This window comes from Oncorhynchus gorbuscha, linkage group LG24 (assembly GCF_021184085.1).
Source record: "Oncorhynchus gorbuscha isolate QuinsamMale2020 ecotype Even-year linkage group LG24, OgorEven_v1.0, whole genome shotgun sequence".
In the NCBI taxonomy this organism is placed as follows: Eukaryota; Metazoa; Chordata; class Actinopteri; order Salmoniformes; family Salmonidae; genus Oncorhynchus; species Oncorhynchus gorbuscha.
The window spans coordinates 18,326,254-18,347,235 of NC_060196.1; the positions used below are offsets into that span (position 1 = coordinate 18,326,254).

The following is a 20,982-nucleotide window of genomic DNA, read 5'->3' on the forward strand; positions in this document are numbered from 1 at the left end:
TGTGTGGAGGGGGAGAGAGAAAAAAGAAGGGGTGAGTGGGAGAGATTGCTGATGAGAGGTCCCTAATATAGAAGTCTGCTTCAGAGCCGGGTCTGTCCTGTAATATCCAGTCTCGGGAAACAAAGTCTTCGCCCTCCCCAACCCGACAAGTGAAGAAGACTAATTGAACCCGACGAGGCTAAAAGAGAATACTACATTCTCAAACTCTTTTTTTTTCTTGAAACATATTTTTTTGAGGCCACCTTATCAATGTCACTGGCCCTCGAAAGTAACATCTGAGAAATGTGTTCTCTGTATTTTGTGGTGCAAGTAACTAATGGGAAGTGAAATTTTGATTGGTGTCAATATTAGAATTGAGCCTCTCAGAATTGTGTCTTCATCCTAACTCGAACCAGAAACTAGATACTGGCTCGTTCTTTTGTGTTTCCTCGTGTTTCCAGCACTCATGTTAATTATGTGTTTCAAGATAAGTTTCAATATTACAGGAGGCCGGGTGATATCCCAAACTGATTGACTATAAGGTAGTGCTCGATTCTATGTCATGAAAAATACCAATCTTGCTCGTTTTCAGTCTCAATTTACTGTGCTCACATCAGTAAACTCATTAGATAGTTAAAGATTCTCAAAAGAAACTTCAGCAAAAAGCCTACAGAATGCACTTTTATAGAGAGCATTAAAGACACAATCCTGAATTTGGATTTCAGTCAAAAGGTGGCCCCGCCACTCTGTTTGCTATAAAGCTGAGGAATGGGGCTGGAGAAATGTAATTACGCTCAGATTCCTAGACTAAGCAATGGCTGCAACTCATGAGGTAGAGTGATATTATTCTACTGTACAGGTTGCCAGGTCTCCCTTGTATAGAAAAAAGAAAAAAGTTTAAATCACCAGGGACTTTCCTGGTTAAAGGGGCAAACCACCAACTTTGCTCTATTTGATAGGGTGTTCTTTACCATAATAACAGCTAGAGAGCTGTGCGTTATCGACAGGCAGCATGGTAAAGCCTCCCTCATGGTAGCTGTAGACTGAGTGGACAGCTGAAACCCTACATTAGACAATGTTAAAATAGATCAGTTTGAGTGTTTGTCTAATTATAACATTTTTATTTTGAATGCTCTTTTAAATTCTGCATAGGAATAAAGTGATATCTAAAGGACCTGCAGCACTTTCAGTTGATTAAAAACACAAAGATGTTTTTCACTGTTTTTAAATCTGAGACGATGGCTAACTCCAAACCCATTTGTCTTGTAGGGTCGGTGTTCACCAACAAGCCCTTGAAGTATGTCACCAACGGTAACGTGATTCAGCTCCTGGTGGAGGCCAGAGACTGGGGCGACCCAGTCCGCTCTACAGTCACCTCCGTGGACATTGTGGTCCTGGATGCCAATGACCACACCCCGCTCTTCCAGCATGACGCTTACACGGTCAGCCCGCTTGAGGATACCCCCGTCGGCACCACCTTGCTGACCCTCTGGGCAGAGGACCTGGACTGGGAGTACGAAAACACCCACCTGGACTTTGTCATTGCCAGTGGCAACGAGGACAGGAGGTTCTGTATAGAGGTAGGTGCGGTTGAAACAGAGAGCCAGCAGAGTACTGCTGGGAGTCTGGTTCTGTGCCAACTCCTGGACCGCGAAACCACTGAGGGCTACATCTTGACAGTGATAGTTTCTGACCGTGGCTCGCCTCCGCTCAACAGCTCGGCGGTCGTGGTGGTGACCGTAGCGGATGTCAACGACAACGTGCCAGCTTTTGTCAGCGCAGAGTACCATGCTCAGGCCAGTGAGAGCAGCCCAGCAGGGACCAGGTTGGTTCAGGTGACCGCCCAGGACCCTGACCGCGGAACCAACGGTCAAGTCCGGTACGACATCATCTCAGGCAACAGCAAGGGTCACCTCAGGTTAGACCCCCACACCGGCGCCCTGGAGGTCAACCACAGTCTCGACTACGAGGAAGACTCCAAGTACGCACTGACTGTCCAGGCTTCCGACGGGGGCGAACCCGGAAACCGTAAAGTAGCTTTCACCGTGGTCTTTGTTATGGTGTTGGACGAGAATGACAACTCACCCTACTTTATCTTCCCCGTAGTCAACTGCTCGGTGCCGGAGAACCTTCCTGCCTTCACCCCCACCTGTTCAGTCCATGCCATCGACCAAGACGCTGGGCCCTATGGCCAGCTCACCTACTCAATCATGTCCTCCTGCTTCATGGACTACGGCAGTGGCAGCCCTGACAGGAAGGAGGCCTTTGCCATTGACAGCCTCACTGGGGACATCCACACCCGGCAAACCTTTGACTTCGAGCGGCAGAGTGACTACTGCTTCATAGTGGAGGCCAGGGACAAAGGCGAACAGGCGGCCACCGTGCGGGTCCAGGTGGCCATCGAAGGGGCAGACGAATTCAGTCCTGTCTTCACCCAGAGGCAGTACCGTTTCATTCTCCCAGAGAACGCCAAGGCGGGGCAGACGGTTGGTCATGTTATGGCCATGGACCATGACGGAGGCCTGGATGGCATGGTGGAGTACTCCCTTGTCAACCCCTCACAGTTGTTCTCCATCAACAAAACAACAGGCGCAGTGTTCGTCTCGGGCCCAGTGTACCGCAAGAGAGGAAGTTTTTCCAACGAAGATGTGGTGGAGCTCTTGGTGACAGCCGGTAGTCCCAGAATGCACTCCAGGTCCACCACCAGCCTGGTAACAGTCAATATCTCCAATTCGGCTGAAGCTCTGGTCGGGGTGGCCCTCGGTGTCCAGACAGTCACTCTGGGCGTGTCGCTGGCCATCTTCCTTCTCCTACTCGTCAGTTTCGTGGCCCTTGTTCTGAGGTACAAGACCAAAGAGGCCGCCATCAAGAAGGCCGCTGCCCTCGCAGCCAACCTAAACACCGGCACTTTCGGCAGGAACGGCGGTGCCCAACAGCACAACGGTATCGGCTTGCGGGAGCTGAGGGCGCCCATCACCATCCGAGTGAAGAGGGAGATACCCCTCCCTATCCGGAACTCTGACTCAAGCGGCCGCGGCTCTGCAGAAGGTGAGACGGCTGAGGACCATGAGATCAAGATGATCAATGAGTACCCGTGCCGCAAGAGGGCCAACTCGGCTAAGAGCAGAAGGGTCCCTGACTCTGGCTTGCCCAAGGACTCGGACCAGCTTTCCTGCCATTCAGAGGATGGAAACCCAGGAACGGTCATAACCACGGTCTCCAGCACATGTCTGGCCACAGGGATGCAGAGCTCCGAGAGCCTCCACACCTTCAAAGAGGAGGGAGGGGGGGAGGGGATGCTGCCGCGGGTCAGGGTGAGAGACATGGAGGAGAGCATGAGGGGCTACGTCCCTCTCTCGGATAGTCAGGCCTCGGTGGATGGCTCCTTCAGCTCGCTGTTGTGTCCGGAGGAGCAGCTCCGGGGCAGCTATGGCTGGGACTACCTGCTGGACTGGGAGCCGCGCTACCACACGCTGGCCTCAGTCTTCACCGACATCAGCCTGCTGCCCGACGAGGACCTCCAGGGGGGCCACGAGGGCCTGGCGTCCGAAGCCTGCTGTCTCATGCATCCACCACCCCTCATCACGGGCGTGGCGCAGCCAGGCATCAGAGCCGTGCCCCCCCGGATGCCCCTGAGCAGCATGCACACCCTGACCCGGAGGCCCTCCTACCCCAAGTACGCCTACGCGCCCCTGGCCAGGAACACAGGGCTCACCCCGTCTGCCATGACGCCCAGTTTCTCTCCCTCGCTGTCTGTGCTCACGCTGCGGACCCCCAACGCCTCCCCGGTGGTCTCAGAGACTGGGCTGGGGCTCTTCAGGCTAGATGCTGGCAGCCTCCTGGAGGGAGAAATACAGGTGTAGACTTGCGGACCTTTTGATATTGACTTTGAAAAATATTGTATGATAGATGCCAAATACTAGCATTAAATAATTTGGTTCTCAAGCTTATTTTAAATCTGATTTTAACATCACTATTCAATTAGTTTCTTCAGTTAGTTTCTCAACATAAAGGATCTACAAATCAATATTGGCTCATGTTGAACATTTGGACAATATTCTGTTGATCTGTTCATCTGGCACATCTATTAGTAAGGACATTAAACAATGCAGATGCATGGGTGAAATCAGACATTTATTAAATGTCTTTGTACAATGAATGATTTGCATTGTGGTGCATTTAATATTTTCATAACTTGCTTTTGTAATAAAGTTATGTATGCAAAAGCCTGAACTCTGGTTTGCATTGCAATAGCACAACGCAGCACTCTGTACACGAGTGGATTTTTGAATCCACAATTAATGAACAAATGTATGGTCATAAAAATGTTTGCATGCTAGAGACAATGAAATGCATTTTTATTTCAGTTGGCTATAGCTTTTTGACTTGGCAAGTATGCTTGTTCTGTAATTGAATTACGTCAGAGTACCATGAGCCCATATTCTGTGAACTACTACATTTCAAATACCTACAGTATTTGAAATGTCATTAACAGCTGTCCAGTCTTTTGATATTGATGTGTGCGCTGATTGTGCACTATAGATACTAACGGCAGTTTTGTGTGTGTAACATTTCAAAATGAAAAGTGTTCTATCTCAATTGTAAAATGTATATAAGCAAAGGTCATTTTAAGTAGGTAAAACAATGCCCTGCTATCTTTTAGCTCTATGGGGCAGTTCTAACTAACTTGAACAACAATTAGTGTACGATTCAATTCCACAATGGTTTGTGACTTTCTCTTCATTCATTTTCATCGTTGAACTGATTTGTTAATGTGGTTCATAAATTAAACAATTCCAATGGAAAATGTGTTTTTCTTACGGAGCAATCATTTTTCCAGACTCCCTCTGCAATTAGGACATTCTAAATAAGACTGAACTATCACATTTCAGAAACCTATTGATACCACATGGAGAACAAAACCCCCATAAGCCTTTATTGTTGTTCTTCACATGGTGGATCATGCTTGTTAAGAAACTGGAAGTCCCACTCTTTAGAAATGTCTTGGAATCACGATCGAATAGCATTTTGGTTCCATCCAACATTCTTCCACAAACCCATTTTCCACATGGCCACCCTGAATGTTTCCTTTAACCCAGTGTTGGAGAAGGTCTGATGCAAAACAATTGTTTTAATCAGTTTCAAATGGAATCCAGACCCCCCCCCCCCAATTTTTTTTTTTAAGAATGAAAAGTGCAAAGTACCATTCACTGGTACTTTGCACCAGTGGTACTATTCTATTAGCCATTCACTGGCTAATAGAATAGTTGCATTTTTAAAGGGTGGAATAAAAACAAGGTTTGCTTGTGGCTCTCTGAAAAGGTCCAACGTGAGAATCCCAAACTTCAGAGGCTGGTATCGATGCTCGGAGGTTATACAGTAGAACATGTTTTCCATGACACTAGATCTCGTTCCTCGCACTGTTTTTGAGGTCTTTGTCCATTTTCCTCCTCACATCTATGAGGAAAGTGCCAGATGAAGATACAGTATGCTTCTCTCTTTCCAAGGCAGCATAAACGGTGTCGGAGCTCGGGGGACCTAACACTCCTCTGCTTGGCTTGGCTTGAGAGCATCCTTAATGTTGATCAGCTGTTTCCTCACTTTCTGGTCACAGTGACAGAGATGATGCATCAATTGTTTTTGGTTGGAGAGCAAGAATCTATTGAAAGACCTTTGGTCTGGTGTGAAAGCTAGTGTGGTAATGAGGGGTCTCTTACTACCCCAGAGATCCTTGAATCACCCAAACACTTCTTCAGAGGCTCTGTCTCAAGATTAACATATGGATTTACTGTCGATACATTTGGCCACTGTGATGCGAAAATATGGAATTGCTTTTGGCCTTGAAACCCTTTTTGGAAAAAAGTGTAAGGATTTTGAATTAGCCTTTTTCAATGTGTTTTTTTACTCATTTTCAACTCAAATGAGACTCCACACGATTTTACGTTGAGGCAATAAAATGGCACCAGAAACTGCTGGTGAAAGACTCGTGGAGAAGTAATAGGCCCTGACATCCAAGTCTAATAAGGTCTGATGACTTTCAGCCATTTTTCCCTTGCGCCCACCCAAGCGTCCATTACTGTCCATAACGGCCATCTGAACACCCACGCATTCCTTTGGTCCAAAAGCAATAAATAAAATGCAGGGCGATTTGACACGGCTTCACTTGGGCAGGTACTAATCCCCCCAAAAAAGTGTCGGTAAGAGGTCTGAGCCCTTATCAGGAAGCTTAATTAAGGATAATAAACATTTGCGTGGCTCGTCGGCTAGCTGTGCAGGCTTCATACGTTCTGAGTATAGGCCATGATAGGCATCTTATTTATTGACTCAGTTCTGGGTCACTCCTTCCTGCCAGGTTGGTTTGGACTACAGCTCTGCTCGCTGATATTTGTGATTTCGGTGGGTATTTGGCTTTGGGAAGCACAGACGATGGAGAGATCTCTCCTGTGTCATGATCTGGTAAAACAAGCATCTGCATGTCTCGGCACACTGTAGCTGAGCGAGTCAGGGGACCCGGACAGGAATATAGAGATCCTCTGAGATGTTCCATCACCACTCCTTCAACGTCTGTCAGTCAGCTGACAATGTTTTGGACAGAGACCGGAGAGGAAGCCCGTTTTGGTAAACTTTCACCTTGTGGAATTTCTTCTGGAAATTTGACTGTTAGTGGATTTTTTTATATGGTTTTATAATTATGATAAATGCTTTGCAGATGTAAAACCTCTTCATCCTTGAGTTATCAGACATTCTAGGCCAAACAGCCTTGGTATTAAGCACTTGTTTATCCCCCCACTACTGTCATAAATGCGCTGTTACCTGCCTAATGTCAGTACTGGTCTGCTCTCTCATATCGCAATTTGAGAAGAGGTCGGGTTTCCCCAGAGGTGCCTTGCCTTCCGAGCACAGTAAAACAATCTCCTTGCGTCAGACGCGAGCAGTTCATGCTCATGATTATGCAGGTCCGATGTTTCGTTGGACGGGGATGCGTGTTGGTAAATTCAAGACAGCTGCACTCTAACCTGGCTTAGATTTCATACTACTTCGCTTGATATTGAAATATGCATTGGCTTCTAAACAAGTCCTGCATTGTCTGTTTTCTCTGCGACTGAGCTCTGTAACATCTCGGGGGGGGGCTTGAGTCATCCGCTGCAAAATCTAGATTTCGTTTGGATTTGGCGGAGGAACACTCACTGAAGGGGAAGGGGGAGGGGGGGTGTATAGTCCGGGTGACAAGTTGTTTTATAAGGATTCGGTTTCTGGAGCGCGATTAAAAGGCAGTGGTGAAATATTTAATCCAACGCTAAATCTGATCATGTTAAAACAGCTCTACATATTTGAGCAGGCAGAGCAGACTCTTGCCTCTTTCAATGTTTTCAAGTAACAGTTGACCGCCCTCACCCTTTAAACGTGTATTCTATTTTTGGAAGCCAACAGACTTTTAATGTGCGACTCATTTGTCAGTGTTCAATAAAGACTTTAAAAGCAGATGTTCTAACAATGTGAAACACGAAAATATAATTTTCTGTGGGCCCGCATCCAAAAGGTGATGTGGCTACAGAGAGAGATACTACAAAGCAGGATCAATGAGTTAGTCGGCTAACTTGCCTAAATAATCTTTTAAAGACCAGATTTAAATGGGCATCATCAAATTGACTCATCAACCAGAAACAAATTAAAATGAACTATTGATTTTCTGATTAGTTGAAAAAGTTATTTGTTGTTTATCAAAGTTAACAGGTTAACTCGTTGATCATAAATAAAGGTTAAATAAAAATAAAAATCATGCTTTGTGGTATACCGATCTTGAGTAGCCTACACATAAACTGTTCATTACTGTTTCCTCCTAAGTATATTTTGGAAATAATTCATTTGAGTTGCCTTCAACAGGGTCTAGCTCTGTTCACTATGCAGCCATCTAAGCAGCTGGCTAGCTTTCGTAAAGAGATCGTTTTGGACACTAAGGCTACATGTCTTATGCCACGATTATGGCAAATAAATATCCCCAAACTAACTTTACTGGCGATTCTAAAATAAACACGGTTACACTACGGGCTCTTAACGTCTTTGTTTTTCAAACACGGGCGACTAGAGTGAATTTTTGGGGCTAGACCATATAGAATATTTTAATCAGCCTTTGGAATCAAAATGGCCACCTCAGCTCTTGCATTTTATTATTTATTTAACTAGGCAAGTCCGTTAAGAACAAATTCTTATTGCAATGACAGCCTACCACGGCCAATTGTGCGCCGCCCTATGGGACTCCCAATCACGGCCGGTTGTGATACAGCCTGTAATCGAACCTGTAGTGACGCCTCGAGCACTGAGATGCAGTGCCTCAGACCACTGCGCCACCCTGTGACCAATTTAATCACTCTAAACAAGCTTTTTCCCCTTAGTTATTAAAATCTTCAACTTTAGTCATATGTTGTATTAAATCATAATTATGTAAATGTAATAATTCCATTACCTGTGGGAAAACATTGACATACACTTTAATTCAACATGGTCCCCTATACTATAGAAATACTTCCCTGTGCAATATGAATCAGCTTTTGTCATATAGATTTCAGAAAATACAATCTTGAGTAAACTGTTGAAAATGTACACATCTGCAGTGGATTGAATATAAAATGGTAAAACACATTAAACGCAGATAAATGACAGTCTAGATTTACAGCAGACCCTGTAATCTGTTTACTGTCTTTCAACACTACTGTAGTGAGGAAAATAAATTGGGTCTGCTCGGTCATAAATCAACGCTAGGCCCTTTTAACTCCAGACACTCAGCATTTGGGCAAAGAGTCAACATCGTTGCCTTAAATCTGTAAGTTGTCCTTCCTCAGCCCCTTTGCCCTCATTGAAGACGTATATAAATATGTTATTCGGGACATGCTTTGTGCTTCATTTGTGAGCTTGCCACATTCCTAAATTTGAATGTTTTCTTTCATTTGTCTTTTTCTCTCTCCTCCTCCCCCAGCTACCAAATAAAAGCAACATGGTTGACAAACAGCTTGAGAAGAAAATGTTTACTCTTTGAGCGTGGAGTGAAAGTAAGATGTAGCGTTCCCATACCACTGAGGCATTAATGAGAGAAACATTGTATACATTTGTATTAATTTTTAAAATCTTGGAATGACATTTGTGCATGATTTAAATGTACCGTCTCGCAGTTACTAACTTCACCTACAAGTACTTGTAAAATATTCGATATAAAGGAGGTATTAAACCTTATTGATAACATAGCATTGTCCTTATTTGAATACAGTGTGTACTTACAGTATTTGTTCTAATCATTAAAACGGGTGACATCAGGAAAGGCACCAGTACTGTAACAGTACCATGGAGAAATCATTAGAACAGTCGAGAGCGCTTCACTCGGTGACCATAGCTCACCTCCAGTCCTTATCGAAACCATGTGGAACATCCCCTCTATGGCTTTCAGATGTTTGACAAGTGTGTGGGGAGATGGATGCCAGAGTGCGTGGCAGTGCCCGTACCTGGGAGTCTTGAGGAAAATGAACACAGACGGGATATGAGTTGGAGAAGTTTGAAAAGAGTGAACAGGCCCCATGCTAGAGCTGGAGTTCACGGTGTTTCATAGGGCAGTCATGGCCTTTTTTCATTTTTTATCTACTGACTAAAGCTAGATGGATTTTCCAGCTTGAATAAGTATCTGGGGGCCCAGATAGTTTGCTGCTATACGCCTCGCGTGTGCCGCTCGCGTGGGGTGCAGTTTCCCTTAAGCACTGATCTGAGGTCAGTTTTGCTGGTTTACCATCTCATACTAATAATTTATTAGGTTGTATGGGGCACTGAAAAAAACATGCGTAGAGGCAACTTGTTCAATGAGCCCAGCAAATACAGCTGTGACCAATTTAAAGATGTTGCTAAAGGGACTCTCGAACAAGACTGTTTGGGAGAGGGAGTGAGAGGTGTGTGTGTGTGTGTGTGTGTGTGGGTGGATGGATGGATGGATGGATGGATGGATGGATGAAGCATCACATTTGCATGTAATCACCCCAGTGATGTTTTTGTTGGCCACCGTATGTAAAACAGATGTACAAATAGATGGAGGGGGTTCTTCAGTATGTAGCCTCTTTTTAGAGCACAAAGCAGTTCGATGTATTGAATACCCTGGTCTCTTTTAATGATTCAGATAATATATTCTGATCCAGAAAAGTGATATTCAGTAGGATGGTTTGCTTTTTTCACACACTGTGGTATGGCAGTCTTTTTAAATAATTTACCCTCTTCTAAGTCCCAAGTCTTTGATATTGGATCGTTTTAAGATCAAAATAGGTGAAATGTGAAGATTCATATTGATCTCTTTTGCCTTGGGTCTACAGAATGGCTTTGGCGGTAACTCACCACAAACTGTCCGATTCTCTACGCCGGCCTAAAGGATTGAGCACCAAGTGAACATGTCTTAACGTGAATGTCGGATGTGCCGAGTTTGCCTGACTTTGCCTCCCACCCTCCACTGTGGAGTTGCCGACTCCCGGGCTTTACTAGAGGGGGCTGAGGCCAGGAGCGGGGGCTAGCTGAGAGGTGAGGTCCCCTTGAGGCAGGTGTTCGATCCTGGGTGTTCTCTTGACAGCTGCTCCCCCAGTGACGGATGAATCTGGCTGTGGATGCCTGGCCCCCATGTGGCGGGATCACCCAGCAGGGGAGGCCCTCATCTGGGAATAGAATGTCAAGACTGGCCCTAGAGGGAGATTTACACCCCCAAGCCCCCAAGCTCCGGTTCAAATGGCCGTCTGTGTCACACCATAGGGAGGGTGACACCGACGAACCAGTCCTTACGGGCCAACCGTAGGGCCTGGTTCTCTTTCGGCTCTCTCTCTCTTTCTCTCGCTCTCTTCCACACCCAAAAAAAGAACAAAGAGGACATCCATTATTGTCTCTGGGTGCATCTGGAGGTCCACGGAGTTCAAACATCTTGGGGTCAGGTTTTTCCAACCCCACTCTTTGCTACAAAGCAACAGACGTGAGCCATCAATCTATCAAGCTATAGTAGAGAGACCACTGTTTATACATGTCTAGTGTAGCTAAATTACGCTGCTCTCTGACTATGGTTGACAGTCTAGTTGAGTCGATTTAATGGTTGTCTGATGGTGCAGTACGTAGCAAAAGTATAAGGTCAGTGCTCTGCACTGTACAGTGTCTTCAGAAAGTATTCACAACCCTTGACTTTTTCCACATTTTGTTATTACAGCCTGAATTTAAAATGGATTATATTGAGATTTTGTGCCACTGATCTACAGTACACACAATACCCCATAATGTCAAAGTGGAATTATGTTTCTTAGAAAAGTTTACAAAAGCTGAAATGTCTTGTTATGGCAAGCCTAAATAAATAAATAAGTTGAGAAGTAAAAATGTGCTTAACAAGTCACATAAGTTGCATGGACACTGTGTGCAATAATAGTGTTTAACATGATTTATAAATAACTACCTCATCTCTGTACCCCACACATGCAGTGCATGTAAGGTCCCTCAATCGAGTAGTGAATTTCAAGCACAGATTCGACCACCAAGACCAGGGAGATTTTCCAATGGTTCGCAAAGGGCACCTATTGGTAGGTGGTTAAAAAATTCAAAGACATTGAATATCCCTTATTCAGTTGCCAGAGAGGATGGAATCCGCTTAAGGATTTCACCGTGAGGCCAATGGTGATAAGAAAACTGAGGATGAATCAACAACATTGTAGTTACTCCACAATACTAACAAATGACAGAATGAAGAGGAAGTGTGTGTACAAAGAAATCTACTGAATACAGTTATGTTTGTGGCAAATCCAACACATCACTGAGTACCACTCTTCATATTTTCAAGCATGGTGGTGGCTGCATCATGTTATGGGTATGCTTTTCATCGGTATGGACTAGGGAGTTTTGTAGGATAAAAAGAAACGGAATAGAGCTAAGCACAGGCAAAATCCTAGAGAAACTTCGTTCAGTCTGCTTTCCAACAGACACTGGGAGACAAATTCACCGAAAACACAAAGACAAAAATACACTGGAGTTGCCTACCAAGACGATGTTGAATGTTCCTGAGTGGCTTAGTTACAGGTTTGACTTAAATCTATGGCAAGACTTAAAGGACAGTCTAGCAATGATCAACAACCAACTTGACAGAGCTTGAATAATTTAATGAAAAATGGGCAAATATTGTACAATGCAGGTGTGCACCGGCTCTTAGTCTTACCCAGAAAGACTTTGGCAGCTGTAATCGCACATTTTATTTTTACCCCTTTTTTGTGATATCCAATGTCTAGTTACGGTCTTGTCCCATCACTCCCGAAGGTTAAGAGCCATGGTCCTCTGAAACACAACCCTGCCAAGCCACACTGCTCGCTTAACCCAGAAGCCAGCCGCACCAATGAGTCGGAGGAAACGCCATACAACTGGTGACGGTGTCAGCGTGCATTGCGCCCGGCCCCCCATAGGAGTCGCTATAGCGCGATGGGACAAGGACATCCCGACCAACCACATCCTTCCCTAACCCGGACGATGCTGGGCCAATTGTTCCCCCCGCCACATGGGTCTCCCAGTCACGGATGGCTGCGACACAGCCCAGAATCTAACCAGGGTCTGTAGTGACGCCTCAAGCACTGTGGTGCAGTGCCTTATACCACTGCCCCACTCGGGAGGCCAGCCAAAGGTTTTTCTAACATGCATTGACTCAGTGGGTTGAATACTTATCTAATCAAGACACATTCATGTTTTATTTTCCATTAATAAAATAAAAATGTTAGAACAATGATAAATGAAATGCATTGTAATCCCAATTTGTAACACAACAAAATGTGTAAAAATTTGAGGGTTGTGAATACTTTCTGAAGCCAATGTACATGTCAACGGATGAAGAGACCTATCTGGAGACTTTCTTAACCCCCCCTCCCCACACACACACACATATCTGAGCATAGGACCTATGCAGTGAGTGGTTGTTCCCAGAACCGTTCTCATACATTCGACAGCTTGCCTTTCCCAATCCACCCCTCCTCGACACACACCACACCCCCGTGCCAGTGATGGAAAAAACCCAGGTGGCGAGCGGCACGAGTTCAGAACCGCTGACCAATGAAATTTCCCATTGGTTAGACCATGCTAACGAGACTCTGAGGCCTCTACGGTCTTTGAAGGGCCTATTAGTGCTTTGGCTGCACTGGGAGGTTGGCGGGAGAGAGGTTTCAAACAATTAGGGCCGCCGACCCAGATGTGGGTAGAGGAAGAAGGAGAGAGGGGGAGGAGGAGAGAGAGTGTTGGGGCTTCACAGGCCTGAAGAGTGGCTTATAATGGGGCTGAGAGCGTAGCTAGCTTTAGCTTCATGTGGCACTCATTTCACTCTTTCACTGTTCTCTCTCTCTCTTAGAGTATCTGCAGGCATCAAATGCACAAGACCTGGGTGCTTTACAAATGCAAATGTAGCATATACTTTCTTTGAGGCCCTAGTTTGGCCCTCAGACAAGGCTGTTAAAGAGTAGAAAAGTGTGTGCTACTGTATGTGCTATTGTTACAATGAGCTAGCTACAATGTTTGTGGGCGCTAATTGTGTTTTGATAGAACCATTTGCAAGCTGTTTGGGAAGCCTCTTGTGACAATGTAACAAACAGAGCACTTATGTAATTAGCATTTGACCGAGAAGTCTTTTTAACTAATATTTCGGCTTTAGCTACAGAGTGATAGTAGCTACTAATAACAGTTGCCTGTAAACAAAAGTTTTTCAAAGGACCAGAAGAAAGTATTCCCTCGTCTACTTCCCCTGTCGTGAACTTCCTCCTATAAAGTATTGATTTGTAAAAGTATTTGATGTACAGTACTATTACTCACCTTTCTCGCATACTCACAATACTGTATCACTTCCACTCTAAATTGACAATGAGTGGTTGAGATATCAATGAGATTAGGAGAGTTTGGAATCTTTAAAGACGACAAGTGTTCTCCCCTAAGACGAGAGACCCAAAGTGAACCAAGGCTTTTTTTGTTTTTGCATGTTTCCTCGCCACACCATCTACAGAAATACAAACAATACCTCAGGATTCCTGCCTCGTGAGCAGCGAGATTGGGTTTCTGCTGAACTATGTCCACTCGTTCTTTAATATATTGTTTACGAACAGAGATACTTTCCTTTGGAGTGCGACTGAGGCGTGCTTTGCGCAACAGATCATAATTCTCCCTTTGAGAATAAGGCGAATGGAAGAAAGCCCCATTGTCTTGAGACTGTGAGTAAGTTTGTCACTTGTTATTTTCGATTTTGAGCAGCCCTAAAATTCAGACACAGTCGTGAACATGGAATGGATTAAGATAACAACATGTGTCCAGAGCTTTCTGTAAAATGGTTATGTCATCTTGAGAGGGCAACTTGGGGTCTACTGAAGGGTAGTGTCAGGGAAAGTGTTTGGTTGGGGCCATCGTGATCTAAACATGATTATGATGTCCATGTATTTCACAGTTATTCCTTGGAATTGAATATAAGTCCAATGTTCTGATCATAGTCATAAGGTTTGTTTGAACACCAGTTGGAGAGAAGCGGGCCTACCGCAGCCTAGTGAACACTGATCACAATGGTGCTGCTTACCTTGACTAGTGTTTTACCAACCCTGGTGCAGGTTTTTGTGTGGGCCTACCCCGGGGTTGGCCGTCATTGTAAATACGAATTTGATCTTAACTGACTTGCCTAGTTAAATAAAGGTTACACAACCTTGAACTTAACACTAACCTTGATTTTGTTCTGTGCTATTTCAAGTGTGTTCTTGGTTGGAACAAAAGCCTGCACTACAGAATTAGGGTTGATGACCAACTAACCAAACATCGTAATTAGACAAACAAAGTCAACTTAATTGGATTTCATTTATTGTCGAAAATAAAAGGGTAAATGCAAGCAAACAGTACTTAATTGTTGTTTAGAGAAGCATAGCTGCCATCCTACCTCTTTTAAAAACTAGACCAAAATATCAAACAATTAGCTCGTAGGGACTTTGGAGGTCGTCTCATCAAGGTTTTGGAAATGCCTTCAGCGTTTACAGGAGGCCATCATTTAGTTCATGTGCAGCGGCGTGTCTCCCAAATAGGTTAAGGCTAATGCCTGGTCTCTTTCTGCTGCTCCCAGCAGGACTCTGCAGGTATAATGTGCAGTGCCTTGGGCGTGTTCCATGCAAGCACAATTCCAAGTTGGCACACCCTCCTCTTGGCACGGTGGATGAAGGTAAAATGAAATGTTCTGTACTGTAAGTCAATGCAAAGAAGCTGTGCGACGTTTTAAGGCTAGGAATTTGGGCTATTCACCTAAAGGTCTATGCTATCTTTATACTCGAAAGCAAGTGGAATTCATTTTTGTGGTTTATCTGCAGACAATGTTCTACACTGACTTTGAGAGGTACGAAAAATGTCTTCATGTAGACAAATGGAGTTGAAATCAATGATGTATTACAACTCTATATCAAACGTTGTTATTGTACTGTGGACCAGGAGGATGGTAATCTTCTTTGGAACAATATCAATGTTTCAAATGTCAATGTATCCCATGCCGGGTGAGACAAAGACCTTCTTTATCCTTTAATGTCGTGCCTTGCTTTGGTCCATAGGTGCTAAATAATGAATAATGATTCATTCCCCAAGTTTGCATTAAAAGTAAGTTTTGCTGACATGAAGACACAGGGTCTTTTTAAATCCATTTCTATTTGTTCCTAATGAAATACTCAGGCATTTGGATAAAGGTACATTTTGCCTGGCTCTATTAAAAAGTGTAAACTTGGATGGTAAAGTGTATTATAAAACTGCTACTTTTGCCATTGGAATTTTAAAAACACAGTAAAAATGGCAGGGGAAACCACTTTTAGCCATGGTTAAAAAGCCTAAGCAAGTTGCACTATGGAAAGTTCTCTTCAATATAAAGCAACTCCCTTTCAATATCGACCGTATTCTGACATTAGGAACGCCCAACCTTTACAGCAAAACAGTACATGCGATCCCATGAAAATGCATCTTTCCAAAATGTTTAGCTAATTCATTCTTGTGGTCACAAATGGTCCAGTTCTGTGAGGGAAAAGGACAGTACGTTCCTCAAATGAGATGATCCAACTCGCCAAGGGAATGATCACATTGGTTTCTACATGCTCTAGAACTCATTTGAAGTGGTTGCACACAGTCATCCATCAAGCATTGTCAAAATAATTGGACATCTTGGTCGAAAAAAACGTCAACGTACCAGAGCATGGGGGTACTGGTGATGAACGCACACTGACTGCATAGTGCGGTTCCGTTAGCAAATGGGCAACAACAAGTGGATATTACCCTCGTAATTAAATTCCCCTTAATTAACAAGGTTACATAAGAGTTAAAGGACATTTTGACATATGGACATTCTGGTGCAACCTTTTGTCATGTTAGACTGCAACACCCGATTGTCCCATTTGAAACATGGATTCTAAATGAAAATGGACCCTTTCCCTTGATCTCTTGTTGTGACTATTTGAGCACGTAGCGATAGTATTCGTGAATACATACACACACAGGTTCACGTCAATACCCTCATGTACTATATGTAACTAAATCCATGTTAGATTAAATATTCAGAAATGATTCATCATTTGATTTGCTGCAATCACATCTTCGCTTGTTTCTCAGATTCTTATCGGGTGGTTTGCGTTCCTACTATTTCCACGTTTCCAAGAAATCTGTGTTATATACTGTATGCTCTGTTTACATACCTCATAACTCAACACAATCTGCCTCATAACAATCAATGGCATTTCAATGAAATGACCTTCAATTAACTGCTTACAACTAGAGTAATCTTATCACTGATTAATGCAACAAAATCTGGAAAATCCAAAACCATTTCAAACAGGCAGAAATGGAAACAAGACCTTATCGCAAAATACATCTGCAATAAAAACAAATACAAATAATTACCTAGCGAAAATAAATGTTAGTTTGTAGGCCTACTGTAGTGTTCCTTTTTGGATAATTATATTTTGATAGTGACTTCAGAGACGGACTACAGGTCACTTTTTAACGTCTCACATTCACGGGCTGGCGGGGGTTTTCTTTGTGATATGATGGAGGAGAGGTTCTTGCTCTCACGTCTGTTTCTGCTCAAGTGAAACCTAATGGGTCTCAGCTGATCCCTGTAAACTAATTCCGGCCTTGTCGCCGTGGCTGCGACTTTCCGAGTGGGAATGCCGGAGCGTTATTTACACAAGTCTGCATCTGGTATTCCGGGGTCACTCCAGGTCATTAAAAACACCCACAGTCATGTTGGCAAAAATGAAGAGGGGGTGATGAGGGTTTGTGTAAACTGTCAAATGACACACAATGTCAAGTGATCCATGACTGGCGCAAGAGCAGTCATTTGTTCATGTCACTGAGACTACCGGTGCTCGTCTTGTAGCACTTGCTTTTAGATAAATACTTTATGGTCCATATTTACGTTGCCTGGAAAAACATCCTGACTTGTTTTATGAGCTAAGAAGTATTTTTGTTTTGGGGGAGTATTTGGGATTTAGTCTCATCCCTCTACAACACTTAATCATTGATAGAGCCTGGGTCATTGATATCAATAAAACATGTAGCTGAAAAAACAGCAATGGACACTCAAAAACAAGTCTAGCTAAGTAAACAGAGTGATATCGCGTCTCTGACAGCTTCAGACCAAAAAGGTACACTGTACCCATCACCGTACCTGAGGTCTTGAAGTTTGATAAATGTTGGTGCTCCTTGCCAACCTGGGCATGAGTTCAAACTTTTTTGAGTCAGTTAATTAGATACCAAATGCAATCTCTTTATGAACCTCTACCTTTCTTTTTGTTCCAGCATTTTACAGATGGAGCTAAAGTCAGACCCTTTCCCTTATCGCTTATGGAGCTCTTATACAGAATCCTTGGCTTCGTCAAGCCAACAGGTTGTCCAAAATACAGTACACAGACTACGTATCGACTGATAGGCCTCTAATTTCACAGCTAGTCATCTTTCAACAAAAAACATCAGCACAGGCCTATGCTAACTATGTACATCAACTGAAAGTGACACTAATTAAAAAAGTTAATAGTTGGTTTCCAAGGGCATAAACATGAGCGAAATGTCAGGAAATGACCCCACCTTTGAGACAATTTTTACAGTTGGCCATAATGGACATCCGGCAGCCGCGCCATTTTGTTTAATTGGTTAACGTCTCATCTGTGTTTTTCCAAGCCTTCCTAATAACGATTTAGAGCGGTAGGTAGGTCAGTAGCCCCTCTCTCTTTTTCCACAAGGACTGACTTAAGTAAACGCCTATTGGGATGGAATGCGTCTCAGTCAGGGAGGGGGTCTGGGGGGGAGGGGGTGGCAAGAACGGGATGGTGGTGCCCTTCTCCGTATGAGATGGAGATCAGGTCTGGGTCATCCAGAGACAGTGCAGTAACCCCAGGGCTGCTCGTTGCTTTGGTGTGCGTCGTAAAAAGTCCCTCTAAGCCCCTCACAGTGTGAGTCTTCCAGCTCCAGTGTCGGTCAGAGGTCAAAGAGCAGGGCCATTCCGAAGCATCCGCTTGTCGTGGGTCGCTGACATCCTGTGAGAGTAAACCTGTTCGGCTCAATATTTCACGCGCTGCACTTTATGTTCTGACGCTTTTCTGACCTTTTCAAACGGCAAGCTGTTGACTTTTTTTATTTAAAAAACGTACCCCTCCCTTTCGGTCGAACATTAAAGCGTGCCAAGGTCGTTCCCAGAAATATAATCATCACATGACCGTAAGGCTAGTCAGCAAAAGCATGTGGTTTGAATTTCAAAACCACAAAATGTGTTTGTTAAATTTACCAACGCAGAACATTTATGACCATTTCAATGGTAGTCATAATGGTCGACTTTTATCCGTGTGCCCCAACGTGCCTCGCTGGCGAGTTACTCATCTGCCAAAAATGTGTAGCGCCCAACACCTACATTTTATTTGATCCCAACACAAAAACACTTTTCCAGCTCGTCTGAAAGGGGAAGACCATCATGTGTACTAACACAGTCATTCATGTAGACATTGTGCCTGTTCAGTTGAAGTAGCTCAACCCGTTATGGTTCTAGGTAAAAACCCTTTCACCCACAAAGAACCATTTTGGAAGCCTTTATTCTATATATAAAATGTAACACTTTTCATCCGGGGGAGGGTTCTTTGTGGGCAAAATGTTTTTACCTAGAATCATAACGGGTTGTTCTACAGGGACAAACCTGAAGAAGCCTTTTTTTTTTACCAAGCTGCTGACTTTGACTCACACAGTATACAAAATTAACATAATGTTTAAACATTAAAACATTTCCATGACATAGACTGACCATTTACATTTACATTTAAGTCATTTAGCAGACGCTCTTATCCAGAGCGACTTACAAATTGGTGCATTCACCTTATGACATCCAGTGGGACAGTCACTTAACAATAGTGCATCTAAAACTTAGGGGGTGGGGTGAGAGGGATTACTTAACCTATCCTAGGTATTCCTTAAAGAGGTGGGGTTTCAGGTGTCTCCGGAAGGTGGTGATTGACTCCGCTGTCCTGGCGTCGTGAGGGAGTTTGTTCCACCATTGGGGGGGCCAGGGCAGCGAACAGTTTTGACTGGGCTGAGCGGGAGCTGTACTTCCTCAGTGGTAGGGAGGCGAGCAGGCCAGAGGTGGATGAACGCAGTGCCCTTGTTTGGGTGTAGGGCCTGATCAGAGCCTGGAGGTACTGAGGTGCCGTTCCCCTCACAGCTCCGTAGGCAAGCACCATGGTCTTGTAGCGGATGCGAGCTTCAACTGGAAGCCAGTGGAGAGAACGGAGGAGCGGGGTGACGTGAGAGAACTTGGGAAGGTTGAACACCAGACGGGCTGCAGCGTTCTGGATGAGTTGAAGGGGTTTAATGGCACAGGCAGGGAGCCCAGCCAACAGCGAGTTGCAGTAATCCAGACGGGAGATGACAAGTGCCTGGATTAGGACCTGCGCCGCTTCCTGTGTGAGGCAGGGTCGTACTCTGCGGATGTTGTAGAGCATGAACCTACAGGAACGGGCCACCGCCTTGATGTTAGTTGAGAACGACAGGGTGTTGTCCAGGATCACGCCAAGGTTCTTGGCGCTCTGGGAGGAGGACACAATGGAGTTGTCGACCGTGATGGCGAGATCATGGAACGGGCAGTCCTTCCCCGGGAGGAAGAGCAGCTCCGTCTTGCCGAGGTTCAGCTTGAGGTGGTGATCCGTCATCCACACTGATATGTCTGCCAGACATGCAGAGATGCGATTCGCCACCTGGTCATCAGAAGGGGGAAAGGAGAAGATTAATTGTGTGTCGTCTGCATAGCAATGATAAGAGAGACCATGTGAGGTTATGACAGAGCCAAGTGACTTGGTGTATAGCGAGAATAGGAGAGGGCCAAGAACAGAGCCCTGGGGACACCAGTGGTGAGAGCGCGTGGTGAGGAGACAGATTCTCGCCACGCCACCTGGTAGGAGCGACCTGTCAGGTAGGACGCAATCCAAGCGTGGGCCGCGCCGGAGATGCCCAACTCGGAGAGGGTGGAGAGGAGGATCTGATGGTTCACAGTATCGAAGGCAGCCGATAGATCTAGAAGGATGAGAGCAGAGGAGAGAGAGTTAGCTTTAGCAGTGCGGAGCGCCTCCGTGATACAGAGGAGAACAGTCTCAGTTGAATGACTAGTCTTGAAACCTGACTGATTTGGATCAAGAAGGTCATTCAGAGAGAGATAGCGGGAGAGCTGGCCAAGGACGGCACGTTCAAGAGTTTTGGAGAGAAAAGAAAGAAGGGATACTGGTCTGTAATTGTTGACATCGGAGGGATCGAGTGTAGGTTTTTTCAGAAGGGGTGCAACTCTCGCTCTCTTGAAGACGGAAGGGACGTAGCCAACGGTCAGGGATGAGTTGATGAGCGAGGTGAGGTAAGGGAGAAGGTCTCCGGAAATGGTCTGGAGAAGAGAGGAGGGGATAGGGTCAAGCGGGCAGGTTGTTGGGCGGCCGGCCGTCACAAGACGCGAGATTTCAT

At 44.8% G+C, this 20,982-nt stretch overlaps 1 protein-coding gene across 1 annotated transcript in view; it reads left to right on the plus strand.

The window, feature by feature from the left end:
• The window catches only part of dchs2 (dachsous cadherin-related 2), a 52,385-nt gene extending 47,595 nt beyond the window's left edge, over nt 1-4,790 (plus strand). Inside the window, exon 20 of the mRNA XM_046326457.1 lies at nt 1,249-4,790. Coding sequence (XP_046182413.1) covers nt 1,249-3,842 — 2,594 coding nt within the window. The 3' untranslated portion in view covers nt 3,843-4,790. The remainder of the gene's footprint in view (nt 1-1,248) is intronic.
• Nucleotides 4,791-20,982: the final 16,192 nt, after the last annotated feature.